At 42.3% G+C, this 18,714-nt stretch overlaps 2 protein-coding genes and 1 long non-coding RNA gene across 3 annotated transcripts in view; all 3 read left to right on the top strand.

The window, feature by feature from the left end:
• The window catches only part of LOC147087281 (Fc receptor-like protein 5), a 68,105-nt gene extending 67,399 nt beyond the window's left edge, over positions 1 to 706 (top strand). Inside the window, exon 5 of the mRNA XM_085978143.1 lies at positions 405 to 706. Coding sequence (XP_085834269.1) covers positions 405 to 706 — 302 coding nt within the window. The remainder of the gene's footprint in view (positions 1 to 404) is intronic.
• A 796-nt stretch (positions 707 to 1,502) lies between these two features.
• LOC147087280 (leukocyte immunoglobulin-like receptor subfamily B member 3) lies at positions 1,503 to 10,501 on the top strand. Its single transcript, XM_085978142.1, has 4 exons — positions 1,503 to 1,659; positions 3,329 to 3,670; positions 5,580 to 5,873; positions 10,026 to 10,501. The coding sequence occupies exons 1-4, from the start codon at positions 1,503 to 1,505 to the stop codon at positions 10,328 to 10,330; spliced, it is 1,098 nt and encodes a 365-aa protein (XP_085834268.1). The 3' UTR covers positions 10,331 to 10,501.
• Positions 10,502 to 13,915: 3,414 nt separating this feature from the next.
• Positions 13,916 to 18,343, top strand: LOC147087279 (uncharacterized). The gene is made up of 3 exons (XR_015075607.1): positions 13,916 to 13,962; positions 15,734 to 15,774; positions 16,831 to 18,343. It is a non-coding gene; the product is annotated as an uncharacterized LOC147087279 (long non-coding RNA).
• The last annotated feature ends 371 nt before the right edge of the window (positions 18,344 to 18,714 follow it).

Raw genomic sequence — 18,714 nt, 5'->3', positions numbered from 1 at the left:
CGCTAAATTAGCAGAAATAGCGATGCCCAATTAAGCATTTTCCTTGTTCCGCCTGTATTCCAGAGTAAATTTTCTGGCCTAATATCTGACTTTGGAAAGAGAATCGAAGCTGATTTATTTTCTTTGACTCTGCCATTTGATTTCCTACATTTCAGCTGTGACTTGAGCTCCAAAGTATTACATTGTCTGTGAAGCGATTTAGGAGTTGCTGAGTTCCTGAAAGCTGCTATATAAATGCAAGTTTTCTCTTGCTTTTAATCAGGTCCCGAACTCCACTTTTGTGGAATCTCAGTCCCCAATGAAAGGACTTCCCTCCAAAGTAGCACAATCACTTTTGAGTGAACAAATGACATGAACAACCGCAGATCTATTTCTAATTGTGCTTTCCGTCAATTTTGCCTCAGATCCGCTAACAAAGCCAGTGATGTCTCTTGAACAACCGAGTGGGGTGTATGTAGTAGGAGAGAGGGTCACCATTACCTGCACTGTGACCGGAGATTATCGCAATAAAGCCTTCTACTTTGACAGAGATGGCCCAATGCTGTCCTCTAGCCCAATCATAACAAAGGGCAACATTGCAACATTCCTGATTACACAGCGTAACCAAAGAGGGCGGTACCAATGCCAATATGGAATCTCCTTCAATGGAAGGCAATTATTTTCCCCGCTGAGTGAGGCTATTACGATGACAATAGTAGGTGAGTAACAGGGGGCAGAGTTTATTAATATGTCTATGCAACATGCTTGGTATTTTCAAAAATCCATGTGTTATTCACAATACCAAAATGAAATGTTTAACGTTAGGAGAAAGGAATAAAAGCGAATGGCCTTTGATCTCATTGCTCAAAGTTTGACAGGATCCGTGTAACAATGGCCCTGAATACACTGCTGTGCATCTACTGTTATTAACAGCAATACTGAGATATTGCACCTGAAATTTGTCTCGGGTGGAGGAGCAAAAAAGACGAAAGTGAATCGGCTGCACGTTTTTACGCTATCCGATTCCATTGTGTGTGATATTAAACCTACTCGCTCAGCAGAAAACTGGCCGGTGGTCATTTACATTGTCCTGGCTATATCCAGCTCACAGCTTACAGCTCATGGTGGGCAATTGTGAGCAAATCCACCAAGCGGGAAAGAGCTTGTTTCGGGCCGGTTTCACGATTTACACTCCGCCCGATTTTACCATTAATTCACTTCAGTACAACGTAAAATCGGGTCGGCTGATTGGGTCACAACCTTTCGGAAATTACTTTCATTTGACTTCAAGGAGAGTATAATAGTGTGGGGTGAAAAGCGGATTGCAGAACCGTTCACGCCCGGCGGGATATTGATTTCTTGTTATCCTCACAGCTCATCCTCACAAACCATTAATATCACTTAACCTTCTGGATCAAATATTTGTGAGAGGGGAGATGGTCAGAGTTACCTGTAGAGCCCGATCTCCATATTCAGGGAGCATGTTCTATTTGTACAGAGGAGGGCAAAATAATCCAATCAAAATGGTCAAAGCCAATTCATGGGAATCCGCGATCATCTTTGACATCACGGACAGCATGGGGACTGGGTCAGAAGATTACTCCTGTGTGTATAAGGGAACAATGTCAGAGCGGCAGATAACCTCAGACCGAAGTGATACCGTGGAGGTAACGGTAATGGGTAAGAATCAATTTTTTCACTGTAATACAATCGGATATCACTGCTTGTCTCTCACATAATGACAATATCGGAGAATGAAACATATGGCCTGCGGTAGCATTACATGGGCGATAGCGATTTGCCGCTCGTTTTATGACCCGCCTGATTATGTTTTCCATTTAATTATGTGTACAAAATCAAATTGCGGCCGCCTGATTCAAGGATCCGCCTAAGAAAATGTTTATCACTAGAGGTTCGAACAATCAACGATTAGTGCCACAATGACAGCACGGCGCCAGGGATTTAACCCCACTGAGTGTACTGTCATCTCAAGAAGCTCTGCAAGCTTACAGGAGAATCTGCGTGCTGAGATTTTCAATAAGACCTTGATATGCACGATATTTTAATCTAATTATCTCGTGGGTTTCCATCTCTCTCCCTGCATTGCATTTCGATAGTATTTCAATTCCACGGGACCTTCACCAGCCAGAACGACAAGGGCAGCAGACTCATGGGAACAACATCCGCTCCAAATTCACCTCCACATAAACACTGTGACTACTAGAGCTGGTCGGAGGCAGGGAATTCTGTGGCGAGTGTCTCACCTCCTGACTCCACAAAGACTTTCCACCATCTCTTTGCACAAGTCAAGAGTGGGATTGAATACTCTCCACATCTCTGGATGAGAGCAGCTGCAACTCAGGAAGCGTGACACAATCCAAGACAAAGCAGGTCACTTGATTGGCAAATTATGCAGCACTTTAAACAGTCACTCTATCCACCACCGGCACAAAGTGGCTGCAGTGTTTACCATCTACAAGTTGCACTGCAGCAAGTCACCAAGACTTCCTCGGCAGCACCTCCCAAACCTGCAACCTCTCCCACCTAGAAGGATAAGTGCAGGAGGCGCATGGGAACACCACCACCTCCAAGTTCACCTCCAAGTCACAAATCAGCCTGACTTGGATAGATATCGCTGTTCTTTCATCGTCGGTAGGTAAAAAATTTTGAACTCACGACATTGTTTTGCACTTTGACCACACCGGCCTCGCTAAGGTTCAATTAGAAAACCACCCACACCTTCTGAAGGGGAAACTAGGATTGACAGTAGTTGTTGGCCACGCCAGTGACAACCACAACGGTAAAGATAACAATAATTGCGTGCTCACAAAAACGGCTTAATTATTTGAAATGAGTGACTATCAAAGCCTCGCTGATTTTGGTTGCTCTCTGCCTTCCGTTGGCGGAGGTATCTTACTTGCACTGCTGCTGGACGCTGTTATGGGAATAATGGAGACATTTACTCTCTCTGATCTCATCTTCACTTGGGCTAAATTAGCAGCAGTGGGCTTTTCAAAGGAACCTTTTTGTTTTTTCGCTTGTACCCCAGAGTAAAATCTCCGGCCTAAAACCGAACTTTGGAGAGTGAACTGAAGCTGATTTAGGTTCTTTCGCACCGCCATTTGATTTCCTACATTACAACAGCGAAAATACTTTAAAATTACTAAATTGGCTGTAAATTGCTTTGGGACGTTCCAAGATCATGAAAGGCGCTAGAAAAATGCAAGTCTTTTTTTCTTCATAATCGAATCCCCAACTCTCCTTTTGTGGAATCTCTGTATCCGATGTGAAACTGTGCTTCAGCACCGCACAATCATCATTGAGATCCCAACCTTGCACTTTACATGAAAATCCCCAGATGCATTTCTAATTGTACTTTCTATTTATTTCACCACAGCTCCGCTAACAACACCAGTGATAACTCTTGATCAACCGAGTGGGGTGTATGTAGTAGGAGAGACGGTCACCATTTCCTGCACCTTGACTGAAGATTATCGAGATAAATTGTTCTACTTTTACAAAGATAATCAATATCTGCAAACCTATCAAAATATCAGAAAGGACAACATTGGAAAAATCCCAGTTACCAGTAAAGGCCAGGGAGGGCGGTACCAGTGCCACTATAAAACCTCTGTCAAGGGAAGACGGTTAGAATCTCATCGTAGCGAGTCTGTGACGGTCACTGTAGCAGGTGAGTGACAGGGATCAATGGATTTTGTTTGATTTTATCAAGCTCTTGGAATTTTTATAAAATCATGCTTTAATCATTGGAACAACATGAATGTTTTAATATTAGGATAGAGGAAGAAACCGAATGGGTTTTGAACCTATTGATCAATTCTCGAAAGGATTCATGTCATTCTGGACCTGTGTTCAATTGATGTGAATCCATTACCGACAAAGGGCATTACTGGAGATAAGGCGATGAAATTCGTCACGGGCGGTAGCTCAAAACGGGCGCTAGCGATTCGGCCGCCCGTTTTCAGCTCTGCCTGATAAAGCTTTCCATTTAATTATGTGTAAAAATCGAATCATAAATACTATGTTCAAGGATCCGCCTCCAAAAAAATGTCCCACTTCATGTTTAAACTTTAAATTTTATTGCCACAATGAAAGCACAGCGTGTGGGATTTAACTCCACTGAGTGTAGTGTCAGCTCCAGAAGCTTTCCAGATGGGCTGGCCACAACAGATTACAGGTTTCTCTGTCCGAGAACAGAATCTGCGTGCCAAGACTTTCAAAATGATCCTATTATGTATGATATTTTAATCGAATTACTTTGTGGGTTTCCATATCTCTCTCTTCATTGCATTTCGGCAGCATTTCACTTACACGGGACCTCCACCAGCCAGAAGGACAAGGGCAGCAGGTGCATGGGAACAACATCCACTCCAAATTCACCTTCAAATAAACACAGTGGCTACTAGAGCAGGTCTGTGGCAGGGAAATCTGCGGCGAGTGTCTCACCTCCTGACTCCACAAAGCCTTTCCACCATCTCCTTGCACAACTCCAGAGTGTGATTGAATACTCTCCACATCTCTGGGTGAGAGCAGCTGCAAATCAGGAAGCGTGACACAACCCAAGACAACGCAGCTCACTTGATTGGCAAATCATGCAACACATTAAACATTCACTCTGTCCACCACCGGCGCAAAGTCGCTGCAGTGTTTCCCATCTACAATATGCACTGCAGCAAGTCACCAAGGCTTCTGCGGCTGCTCCTCCCAAACCAGCGTTCTATTCCTCCTAGAAGGACAAGGGCAGCAGGTACATGGGAACATCCCCGCCTCAAAGTTCCCCTCCAAGTCACACACCATCCTGACTTGGACATATATCGCTGTTCCTTCATCGTTGGTACGTCCAACCCTTACAATTCATTACATTGTTGTGCACTTTGACCACACTGGCCTCACTAAGGTTCAATTAGAAGGCCACCCACACCTTCTGGAGGGGAAACTAGGGATTGACAGTAGTTGCTGGACATGCCAGCGACAACCACAATGGTATATATAAAAATAATTGTGTGCTCGCAGAAACGGCTAAATTACTTCAAAAGTGTGACACTCAAAGCCTCGCTTAGATTGGTTGCTCACTGCCTTCTGTTGGCGGGGGTATCATACTTGCAGTGGTACCAGTCGCTGCTATGGGAATAATGAAGACTTTCACTCTCTCTGATCTCATCTTCACCTTGCTAAAGTAACAGCACTGGGCATTTCAAAGCAACCATTTCCTTATTCCGCTCGCATCCCCGAGTAAAATCTTTGGCCTGAAACCGGACTTTGGACCGAGAACTTGAGTGGATTTTGGTTCTTTGGCACCACCATTTGATTTCCCACATAACAACAGCGAATACACTTTAGATTACTAAATTGGCTGTAAACTGCTTTGGGACGTCCCATGGTTATGCATGGCGTTAGAGAAATGCTAGTCAATCTTTTTTTTATAATCAATTCCCGAACTCCCCTATTGCTGAATCTCTGTATCCGATGGGAAACTGTGCTTCAACTCCGCACAATCATCAATGAGTTCCCAACCTTGCACTGCACGTGGAAATCCGCAGATCCATTTCTAACTGTACTTTATATTTATTTTACCACAGATCCGCTAACTACACCAATGATATCACTTGATCAACCGAGTGGGGTGTATGTAGTAGGAGAGGCGATCACCATTACCTGCAATGTGACCGGAGATTATCGAGGCAAATCGTTCTACTTATACAAAGATAATCAATACCTGCAATCTGATCAAATGGTCAGAAAGGACAACATTTTAACAATCCCGGTTAACAGTACTGACCAAGGAGGGCGGTACCAGTGCAAATATAGGACCTTCGTCAATGGAAGGTGGTTAGAAACTCAGCGCAGTGAGTCTGTGATGGTCACTGTAGCAGGTGAGTGACAGGGAGCAGAGGATTTTAGTATTTTTCCAGCACTCTTGGTATGTTTATAAAATCATGCTTCTATCACTGTAACTGAATTAATGGTTTAATATTTGGAGAGAGGAATAAAACAGAATTGGTTTTAAGAACATAAGGATATAAGACACAGGAGCAGGAAAGGCCATTTGGCCCTTCAAGCTTGATCTGCCATTCAGTAGGATCATTCGCAATCTTCTACAGCATCTCCACTGTCCTGCACTATCCACATATCCCTTGATTCCCTTAATATTCAAAAATCTATCTACCTCTGTCTTGAATATACTGAACGACTGAGCCTTCACAGCCCTATGGGGTACTGAATTCCAAAGATTTATCATCCAGTCAGTGTAAAAATTTCTCCTCATCTCATTCCTAAATGGCCGAAACCTTAACCTGAGACTGTGGACCTTGGATCTAGACTCACACTTCTCCACATTCTGTTCCATTTGCCCTGTCCCTGCCCACTCACTTTGCCTGTCTATATCACCTGGAAGCCTTCTTGCATTCTCCTCACACCTTAAGTTGCACCAACTCTGTATCATCAGCAAACTTGAATATATTACAATTGGTCCCCTAATCCAAACCATTGATGTAGATTGTGAAAAGCTGAGGCCCAAGCAAAGATCCTTACATAACCCCACTTGTTACAGCCTGCCAACCCGAAAATGAATCTTTTATTGCAACTCTCTGTTTTCTGTCCGTTAACCAATCCTCAATACATGCAAATATATTATCCCCAATCCCATGAGCCCTAATTCTGTTTAGTAACCTCGTGTTTGGCACCTTATCGAATGCCTTCTGAAAATTCAAATACACCACCTCCACTGATTCCCCCTTATCAATTCTGCCATTTACAACTTCAAAAAACTCCACCAGATTTGTCATACATGGTTTCACTTTCATAAATCCGTGTTGACTCTGTCAATGCTATTTGTATTTTCTGAGTGACCTATTACCATTTCCTCAATAACAGATTCGAACTATTTCCCTACTACTGATGTCAGGCTAACTGGCCTGTAGTTCCTCGTTTCCTCTCTCCCTCCTTTCATACATAGTGGGGCTAGGTTTTAATCTGATTCCTCAACTCTTGACAGGATTCATGTAACATGCCCTGCAATCACTCGCTGTGCACCTGCTCACCGCAAAGGGCATTACTGGAGATACTGTGACATTCCTCACGGGAATTAGCGTAAAACAGGCGAAAGCGAAACAGCCGCCCGATTCACACCCGACAGATTTCTGATTCCATTGCAGGCAATTGAAATGGAAATCCGGCGATGTGTAAAACGTGCTGATGTTGAGCTATCGCCTGCTTTAGGCTACTGTACAAGACGAATTTATACTCCATTGCGTCTGAATGTTGTGCATTCAATCCCGACGGAAAACATGAGCTCACAGTCCATGGCGACACTTGGAGGGTAACTTTAACCACATCCTCCAGGTGGAAAAGAGGCGGATAGGGATCGACCTTCCATTTTACTCTCCGCCCAATTATACCCTCCATTGACTTAAATGGAATCTAATATCGTGCTAGTTTACCATTGTCCCTGTGACTGAGTACTGAGGGAATGCTGTTTGATGGAGCTGAGAGATTGGATATTTAGCGATGTGAAGACAACACATTCTGACAGGGGGCGGCCGGCTATCTCTTAAAATCACGCAAAATCTGACCCTGATTTCCAATTTTACTCACTAAATGTCTGGAACTACCACAGTGGAATGTTTAACGTCAAATGGCTTCTTCCTGCCAAAGTTTTAACTCCACTGAATGTATGGTCACCTCACGAGGCACCGCCAGTGTGGGTGGCCTTGTCAGATTACAGATTCTCAGTCAGATAACCGAAACAGTGGAATGAGATTTACAAAAACACCCTGATACGCAAAATATTTTAACTTAAGTACATTTAAGGTTTCATATCACTCAATGGATTTCGTCTGCACCTCGAAAACCCTCGACTTCCATCATAAAAAAGGACGATGGCAGTCGTAGCATCTGAACAGCATAATCTCCTAGTTCCACCTCCAAGTCACACACCATCCTGACTTGGAAATATATTTGGCGTTCCTTCATCGTCGCTCGCTCAAAATCTTGGAAGTCCATACCGAACAGCATTGTGGGAGCATAAATGGGTTAAAGAAGAAGACTGAACATCATCTTCTCAAGGGCTACTGGGTTCGGGCACTAAATGCCAGCCTTGCCAGCGAAGCCCACATCCTACAGCCCAGCAACTCTGCACTGCCTGATGTGAAATGTAAATCCAATCAGTTTATGGGAGTTGTTCACTGTTTTTATTCAGGTTATGGCTCGACTAAGTTAGCAGAAATGTGAATTTCAAAGGAAAATATCTTCTCCTGGTATCAAAGATGGTAATTTCAGCGATAAGCCCAGATTTTGGAACAAGATCCCCAACTGATTTATTTTCTTTTTGAAACCATCAGTTCCCTTTTTGTCGAATCTCAATTGCCGATACGAACATTTCAATTAAACACGTCACAATCGTTATTGAGTTACCAGCCTTTCATGGCACAAGAACATGCAGAAATCCATTTCTGTTGTTCTTTACATTCATTTACCACAGATGCAGTAACAATACGAAATATATCAACGTGGAAGAGTGTGACATGATATATTTGGTACGAAGAACGAGGAGAGACAATAAAAACTAAAAGCTACAACGCTAAAGTGTATGTGTAACCAGAGAAACCTGGAGGTATTTGTGCACACATTGTTGAAGGTGGCAGGGCAGGTTGACAAAACGGTTATACAAGCATACGGGATCCTGAACTTCTTAAATAGCAGCATAAAGTACAAAAGCAAGGATGTCATAATAAACATTTATAAAACACTTGTTCGGCCTCAACTGGAGCATTGGGTCTAATTCTGGGCACCGCACTCTAGGAAGGGTTGGAAGGCCTTAGAGAAGGGCAGAGAAGATTTACGAGGACGATTCCAGGGAGGACGGACCTCAGTTACGTGGATAGAGTAGAGAAGCTGGGGTAGTTCTCCTTAGAGCAGAGAAGGTGGAGAGGAAGTTTGATTTGTACAATCAGACCTGCGTCCCCTGGTTACCTACCTTGCTGTCACTGGAAAAACGTTCTCCTTATTTAATCTATCTAAACGCTTCATGATTTTGATCACCTCTATTAAATCTCTACTCAACCTTCTCTGCTCTGACGAGTCAATCACAGCTTCTCCAGTCTCTCAATATAACTGAAATCCCTCTTCCCTGGAACCATTCTGGTAAATCTCCTCTACACCATCTGTAAGGCATTGACATCCTTCCTAAAGTGTAGTGCCCTATTCTGGGACACAGTATTCCTACATGGCGTCTAACCAGTGATTCCTACAGCTTTAGCATATCTTCTTTGACTTTGTAGTCTAAGCCTCTGTTTGATACAGCTTTTCTTTAAATGTAACCTCAGCCTATCCCGCCACATTCAAAGACTTGTGCATGTGCACCCCAGGTCCCTCTGTTCCTGCACCACGTTTGAAATTGTACAATTTCGTTTAAACATTCCCTCTTAATTCTTTCTACGAAATTGTGTCACTTCACACTTATCTGCATTAGATTTCATCTGCCATGTTTCTCTCAATTTCACCAGTCTCTCTATGTAATCCTGAAATAAAAACAGAACATGCTGTAAATACTCAGCAGGCCAGGCAGCCTCTGTAGAGAGAGAAACAGTGTTAACGTTTCACATCGATGATCTTTCCTCAGAACTGGAAAACCTAGAGTTATAAAACATTTTAAGCAAATGCAGAGGCAGTGAAATGGGGGAATGGAGGAAAGATCAAATGGGAAGGTCTGTGTTAGGTTGGAATGCAGGAAAGATTAAATTACAGTAGGTCTGATTGTACAATGCAAAAGGAGATGGTATGGGACCAGTAAAGAAACAAAAGCTGGGCCTAGAGGAAGTGTAAATAGGAATAGCAGAATCAGGTCCCCTTGATGTGTGTTGATATCATCCTCACTGCTCACTATATTTTCGACTGTCTTGTCTTCTCCAAACGTTTCAGTTATCCCCTGTGTACACAAGGCCAGCTCATTCATATTTTGGTTCTCAAGAATAAGTCTATATTGCATTTTGAATCGATGGTCACTACTTGTTCCTTTCGAATTACAGGTCTACCCAAACCAAATATATCAATGGATTCCAATGTTCTTGTGAAGGGTGGAGAAGTCACCTTTAACTGTACAAGCCCACGGGAGCTTCCTGGCATCACATTTTACTTATACAGACATGGAGAAACGAATCACTCGGATGTCCAGCATGCTGCTGCAGGGTGTAATTCTCTCACCTTCACCATCAGGAATATAGGTCATTCCGATGGAGGAAGTTACACCTGCCTGTACAAAGCGGATGTGAGCGGAAGGCGGCTAACATCGGCTCTGAGTGACCCTGTACATATAACTGTAGGAGGTGAGTGAGATTCACAGAGTCACTGTATTTATCGGACCCCAGCACAAGGGGTGCTTGCATCATAGTTAGTGTGCATCAGTTGTTCTGTTTAAGGATTAAAACTGGCATGTAAATGACATCAATATGTTAAAATTCTTATTGGATGTTGACTCATAGGCTGCCCACTTTACACCCCGTCATACAGGACTGAACAGGTGGGCGATGTGACACTGCCCACTTTTATGCCAGTGCTTGAATACCCTTTGACTCTTATTCCATTAAGTGTTTGCTACTTACTGCGTGACTGATGGCAGAACTAAAGCGCTAACCATTGGATGGTTTTACTTCTCCAACTCCGATTAAAAGTTTGATTCACTCGCTTTCTCCTGTAGTTCCTCATCGATTCTATAATAGTGCAAGATTAACCCTAGGGAAGCTGAGAAAAAAAAATATTCACGTTACCGACTTTAACAAAAGGTCATTTTAACCTGGTAAGCAATAAGCAAAACAAACAATCTGCTGTTTGAAATATACAACAGTTCAGTCGGCGTCTGTGGAGAGAGCAGGATGTTGTGACAAAGGTCCGCGCCGAAAAAATTAGCTCAACTCATTCTCTCCTCGCATGCGCAGTTTTGACCCAATGACCAGAATGAAACTTACAGAATGAAACTGACTAATTTACGTGCAATCTGTTATATTTTTGCCGCCAGCTGGGAACAGTCACTTTGTCCCAGAACACGGTTAATATCCAATGAAAGAATCAAAGAATGAACGAGGCAACTAATCAATCGAACAATGAGAATCAGCTTCGTGCTGCGTCATGTTCTCCCAATGCATTGTGACGTCAACTGCATGCCAACCCCCCGCCGACTTTATTACTGATTCGCTGATATTGCAGCACTGATTTAATGCGGGTCATTTATTATAAAAAACAGAGGAGGAGAGAACGACTTTGAACATCTGAGGCACGTTTTCGAAACAGTGAAAATCCAAGGAACCGCTAACATTAAGTATCGCGAGTGTTGGAAATGCTATGCCATTTTATGTGAAGAGACAAGGGAATCTGAGGTCCTTCTCCTTAGAGCAGAGAATGTTAAGGGGAGATGTAATAGAATGGTTCAAAATTATGAGGGTTTACGATAGAGCAGATAAGGAGAAACTGATTCTACTGGCAGTAGTGTCGATAACCATAGGGCACAGATTAAAGATCACTGGCAAAACACAGAGGTGAGATAAAATTATTAAATAAACAAGCGAGTTGTTGTAATCTGGAATGCACTGCCTGAAAGTGAGGTGGAAGCAGATTAAATAGTAACATTCCAAAGGGAATCGGACATATACTTGAAAGTGAGAACAAAATGCAGGGCTGTGGGGAATGAGCAGAGGTGTGATACTATTTGTATAGCTCTTTCACAGGCACGATGGGCCAAATGGACTCATTCTTTTCTGTGCAATTCTATGATATTATATCAACCTTTTAATTTCTTATGTATTTTTTCTGCTTTGAAATTCACTCCGGATCCACTGCCTATCGGTGGCTTCTGTTAAGCTGCAGATTATCTATTTTTTGTAGAAACTGTTGTTTAACTTGGTTACGCTGTGTCCCTTTACCTCACTTAGATAAATCCTTTGCACTGGAGGCTGGTGTTGGCTCTGCTGTGGGTCTGATTCTCATCTTTGTTCTGTTGGGTGTGTGCTTCTGGAAGAAAGGTGGGTTAATCAACATGCATTATCCGTTCATTACAGACACGCAGACCATGCTTACTGCCGCCTCTCCATGAACACAGTACTGACAACCTCCTCCAACCATCTCCCACTTCACCCATAAGCTCGGACTGTAAATATTTGGAAATCGTTGACTGACAGGCGAAATAGCGAGGGTCGAATCGGAAAGGGTCCTGGGTAGAAATGCGTCTTTGGTGGAAGCACATAACGGGAGTATTTTAAATAGCCGCCTGTTATTTGCTCCATCCGATATTTAGTATCATTGATTTCAATAGAATATAGATTTTAACGTAGAATGGGCGGCTCAACGCTACTGCTAATTTTGAGCAACTGCATTACTGGGGTACAAATGTGTCTTACTTGATCGTGCAAGATGGATGATATCGCATTTGCCACCTATGGTATTCCCCATGTATGGAACTGAATGTCCTGTGGGGTGTAGAACTTGCAGAGTGAGCGATACCGCCCATTTTCCTTTACCAGTCAAGTGGAATTCCAACCCACAGTGTCACATTGTAACGAATGAATCGAAAAACTCGGTATTCTTAGTCTGGAAGGAGATGGCTGAGAGGTGATGTTGTGGAGGTGGTTAGGGTAGTACATGAGTATGGAGGAGGAAAATCTGCAACACAGCAATGGAGATGGGCGCTGTGTACAATGGAAATCCTGCCTGAATTCGACCGTTTCCCACCGGTGGGTTAATTTAAAAGTACCCCCTTCGGGTTCCTTCATAAAACATTGGGTGGTTGTGTCGGGACAGTTATGGTGCTGGGGCACAGGTTTCTGTGTCCAAAAGACCTTTTCAGCTCATTGACTCTACTCTTATTCCTATTTTGCAAACCATTATTTGGCTCAGATTTCTAACACTTACATTTTCTTCTCAGGGAAGTGGAGAAGCAGCAGAGAAATGAGGTGAGATCATTGACTGTTGAATTGTCAATTACAACCACACCTGGCCAAGATAAAACTCAGATGCAGATGTTCAGGAATAATTGTACCCTGTATACTTCACTTCCTTTTCATATTAGAAAGAAACTCCCCCACTCACACTCACGCACACACTCCAACACGCAATTAGATGTATATACATACATACACTCACAAATTCATATACATATACACAGACTGGTATACATAATCACAGAAATTCACACACAAGGACACATATATTTTCTCATACGTTCAGTGAAAGACACAGATACACGCTCATAATAAAGCATACACTCATTCTCAAACACACACATATTAAAACACACATACACACACTCAAACACACAATCATAATAAAACACACACACACTCAAACACACACACAATCACACAAACTCAACTATATTCAAACACTAATCCAGGCAGTTTTCACTTACTTCAGTAATTTTGTTTGCATCTGCACTACATCCCTTTAAATGTGTTTTTGTTCATTATCTCATTAAACTATAGCCTTTCTCATCTGGGGATCCCATATTAACAACAGCTCAATGAGAGATGAAATCCCTCTTTGTGCTCCCTGAATCGATATCGCGAATCGGTTTGTGATGATTTCATCAAATTCTTATTTTTAGCCCAATGGAAATTCTGCTCGCCAAAAAGATTGTCCAACGGGAGGAAATATTCACAAACTATGTAATGGTGCCACTCCACATGGTGAGAGCAGGAGAGAGGTCCTCATTAATCACCCTAGATGTCAAACTAATCATTAGTTCCAGGGTAACAAGGAATAACCTGGCCTGGGAACAGTTGGATAAACACATGTTCCAGGACGTGGGCAGAGAGATACTTCTACATATAACATGGGATCCATGTCTGAAATCCAATCAATACCTGTATCAAAAATTTAATGATCTGTGCCATCGAAAATAAAATGATTAATTGACGATATATGTTGTTTTAAGGAACACAGCGCCTCCTGGTGACCAAAGCAGTGAGACCCTAACATGTAAGTTCAGTTTTGTATTCGTACATCCAAAATTCTCCTTTGCATTTAGCTTTTCTTGCAGTTAACGAAAAGGAATGAACACAATATTATTGTTACATTTCTAGTAACCGTTTGTAGACATTTTATTGTATTAGCAAGCCAACTGTGAATCACATATACTGTCAATCATTCTGAATCATTTAGTGAATCTGACCAAGAATCAAAATAAACTCTGAATATATATTTTCATCATTCAATGAAAGTGATTTTTCAGACAGGGAGTGATGAGGGAGTGTCGTCAACAGATGCAGAGAGGATAGTCGGAAAGAGGTCGCTGGACCCGGCACATAGATGTAAAACAAACCCCTTTTTTATTCCGACCCACTGTGCTAATTTGTTTCTAATAGGAAATCTGATCATGCATTGTTTTAAATATTTATATATTTACAGTACAGTAGTGTAATAGATGGCAATTGCTGAAGCAAGTGGAGTCGGTAATAGCATCACAGGTTTTTGCAAACATGCTGAGAAGCTGCACCACGCCACCACTGGTGGATAGATGTAATTACAGTATGCCAAATTTCTGTCGCAGATTTTGATTCCACAAGTGAATCAAGCAGAGGAATTTATCATGAGCAATGTGAAGCAACTAATTACAATCGGAAGTGCGATTTATAAAGAGCACAAAAGATTTGTATGGTATTGCTCATCGAATTCGCAGTGCAATAGGCATGTGGAGTCCGGGCTATGTAGAGTCTTCAAGTGCAGCATTGCAGGGTCATCTTCTTAGGGTGTCAGTCGGAACCGAGGATGACTTGCTTCCACACTAAAAATTAGTTCTCAGGTGACTACACGCTCTGTCAAAGGTGGGGCAGACGGTGGTTGAAGGGGTGGGTTGCTGGGCTGCATGGGTTGACGTGCGCTCCTTCCACTTTTTGCTCTTGTAGGGTAGTGGATTACTGGACCGGGGTTCACAGATGTAATTGAATTCCAATGTTGGCCGTCTTTCCCTTTTGTACAATACTTCACGTTTTTTTGTTATTTAATGTTAAATAGCAAAACCCTTTCAAAGATGTGAAGCTAACACATTGGGTTAGGAGGAGCATCGAACTTCTTCTCCAGTAACGTTTAATGCGTTGTAGTGCCACCCGTGGTTAGATGGTGTAACAACAGTGTGAGACATTTACATATAAAGTTTCCAGAATAAAGGATCACATAGGTTATTATAATGAGAAAAGATTGAACAAAAAGGATGACAACATTTTTACAACAGCAAGTAAGATTTTGTAGAGAGGTAGCAACATGCCTGTATGATGTAAATATTTCGGAATCAAGTGTTTCCTTATTCAAATAGCTAAAGTTATTATCATGGATAAAAATGCATTAATATTCAACAATCGAGAGTTTAGCACTCATTGAGATCACAGGACAACTCTAGATTAGGCAAGCTATCGCTGCATCAGCGATAATCCGAGAAACATTAAGTCATACAGTGAAAATCTACTGCCCATGTCGAGAGAAACCTCAGCCAACCCATCCACTTCCTGGAGAAACCGAGGAATTGAGAAGAGAAACTCAGCATAGGAGGTGCATTCACTTCCTAGTGGATAGTCAAATACCCATTGGTAGTTGCCAATGGCCAGCTAGTTCCCACTATTGAGTGTGGAGATGGTGTCCCATCCATATGATGATAAACAAAACCTCCATAGGAATAAAACTCTTTAATAAAAGAGGGAAATGCTCTAAGTATTTAAACATCAATCCATTTGTTATTGTGTTTTGTTTTGTTTAGATGCTGTTCTTAACCTGCAAACATTGCCGAGAGTAAACGCTGTAAGTTAAAAATGCACTGGGATTTTATTTTTCCATTGATGTGGACTTTTATCTCGCTCATTCCATCTCCTGGAACGATGTGTCCAAATATTTGTTGCCTTCTCCAACAGAGTTCTTCTTCTTTTGAAATATCACAATTGCCTTGTCCAGTAATTAATATACATGAGGACAAAAATGTTTTTGATCACACTTCAATATGTCTTTAAACGGCGACAGAATGATGTCCAATGCAGAATAATGAACGGATCTCTATTTTTCTAAGCGGATTGAACAAATGTATTTGCAATAGAACAATAATATTTGAGGGGTGAGGTGTAGATTTCGGCCCGCTATAGGAACTGAAGGGAAATTACAGAGTTCAATTACCACGAATGCAGCTGCAAACACACTCCTGTACAAGCGAATCTAGGCAGTGTACAGCATTTACAGTTTAACAATTGGTTAATATCTGGAATATGCAGAGCATTTTGACATAAACAAGACCATTTTCTATTTCACCCACTGAACCAACATGCGGTTTCCACGTCTTACACACAACATCCTAGTATCCCACCTGGAAAGTTAAGTTGTCCCTTCATTTTCCGATGCTGTCAGAGATAGGCGCTGGAACTTTTGGCTTAGAGTGGGCCTAAAACAGTGATCTGGATTCAGCCGCCCATTTTACACCTTACTGATGTCCCTTTCCATCGATGTCAAAGTGATCGGTGGCCGAACCCTTATCGTCCCTTCAGCACCTCTGATCAAGTAGAAAATTCCTCCCGCTCTCTGTTTCCATCATGTCCTGTTGCCCTGCTGCTGCTCGAGTGTCCCTTCTTGTTTTAAACAAACAGCATTACCTGAGGTGAAAACTTCATCTGCAAATGTAACCGTTAGCAGACAGTTAATACCCTTTAGAGCAGTGCAATATTCCCCGTTTAATACTGCTCACTCCAACAACGCTGCTTTTGACATTTTTCGGCTTCTGCCTTGGAGCATCAGCTGATAGAATTTCGCTGAACTGTTACCAGAGTGTAGTTGTTCGATTGCATTTCTGACCATTTGCACCATTCCTTTCAGAGTCAGCGAGACACCGTCCAAAACCTCGGTGAGGACTGCGTCCTCTATGCAGCAGTGAAGCTCTAGAAGACCAGGCACATCCATCTCAACAGTACCGGACAATGCCATGGTCATCAGCATTTCACCCATTAAAATATTATTCAGCGAGACTTTGTGTTTGCAAGAAGCCATCTATAGAAATGTAATCTGTGAGAAATGTCTGACCCCACTCCAGGTATTTAGTTTACTTTGTGCGTAATTTAAACAAACATTTTAGAACATGGTAACCAGGAGCCGGCCATTCAGCCCCTCGAGCCTTCTCTATGGAATGAGATCATGGTTGGTCTGAACCTCAACTCGGTTTACCCGGTTTGTGCCTAATCATTTGATACGCTGACCTAACAAAACTTTTCAATCCCTCTCTCGAAATCTCCTATTGTCCCCCAGCACAGAGCCTTTCTGCGGGTAAACTTCTAAATTTCTACAAAACTTCGCGTGAAGATGTGCTTCCTGAATTTGCTTCTGAGCGGCCTACCTCTAATTTTATAATTACCTTGATATAGATTTCATTACCAGAAGAAATAGATTACCTATAGCCAACCTATCAGATAGTGTAAACATTTTAAGAACCATGATTAATTTACACAATAATCTCCTGTACTCAAGGGAGAACAATCCAAGTCAATGCAACCTATCCTCAGAATGTAACTCTCTAAGCCCCGGTAACATTCTGGTGAATCTGCGCTGCACCCCTTCCAAGGCCAATAGATCCTTCCTGAAGAGCGATGACCAGAAATGACCGCAGTATTCCAGACCGGGTCTGACCAAGGATTTGTACAGCTCAAGTTTAAATTCCATCCTTTTTGCCATGTTCCTTGAGATAATTGTGACTGAATCGCTGTTTCTCTGTAGCCGGGCACAAAATGCAAACTTGGCCCCCAGTCCATGAATTTGAATAATCGATTAACCACCGGATTGGGGGCTATCAATTTCGCCAATACTCTCGGCACCACCTTGCAGCAGGAGGGTAGAAGCTGTGTTTTAGTAAAGTAAAACTTCTTACTAAGCTTGCACATTACAGAACGGACCTCACTTTGGGGAAATTAGAATAGATCAGGAAACTTCATGAACATCTTTGCCCTCTCCGCTACTGCTGGAGTTTCCTCCAGGAAGTCAATTCTGCTCTAAATAATTTGGTGTAAAATATGTTTTTGCTCTTACTGCCTGGGTGCTAAGTTTCACCATAGCAGAGCGCCGAATGTTAAATCTGGCGCAGAGTATCGCGCGCACCTTGAGGAATGGGATTGACTTTCCTTTCACTGATAAAAACGGGGTTTATTATGTTAAAACTGTGCGATTCCCCCCTGCCCTGCCAGAGTTTCCTCTCTGCGCTCTGCCCGGGTGATGCTTTGTTGCAGGAAATAATTATAACTGTTAATGGCATGGAAGATGATTTAATAGCTTTATAATAGCATATGCATTTTAGCGTACAGCAATGTCATGTGTTCAATATCTGAATAAAGGCATTACAATTTCGCAGAAGTCTAATTACACAGTAGTGGTGTTTGTTTATTTACTACAAGGTCCCATGAGGTTTGAAAGTCCAATAAAAACAATTTGCATTTATATCCTTTCCTTAAACGGTCCAAGGTGTTTCACAGGAAGGTAATCAGAAAAAAATTGAGATCGAGGTATCTGAGAAGATATATATTCCTTGGCTCACCTAGAGTGCAAAAATCAATCTGTCTCAGCCTTGAATATGCGCAACGAATCAGCATCCACAGCCCTCTGGGGTAGAGAAGTCCAATGATTCATAACCCTCTGAATGAAGTTATTCCTCCTGATCTCAGGAATGAATCTATTGATCCTTCGTTGCACCACTCCTAAGGCATGTATATCCTTGCT

This window comes from Somniosus microcephalus, unplaced genomic scaffold, assembly GCF_052327205.1.
Source record: "Somniosus microcephalus isolate GS21.2 unplaced genomic scaffold, FLI_Smic_1.0 unresolved_chr6, whole genome shotgun sequence".
NCBI lineage: Eukaryota > Metazoa > Chordata > Chondrichthyes > Squaliformes > Somniosidae > Somniosus > Somniosus microcephalus.
The sequence above is the reverse complement of the archived record's forward strand: the minus strand, read 5'-3'. Positions and strand labels throughout refer to the sequence as shown.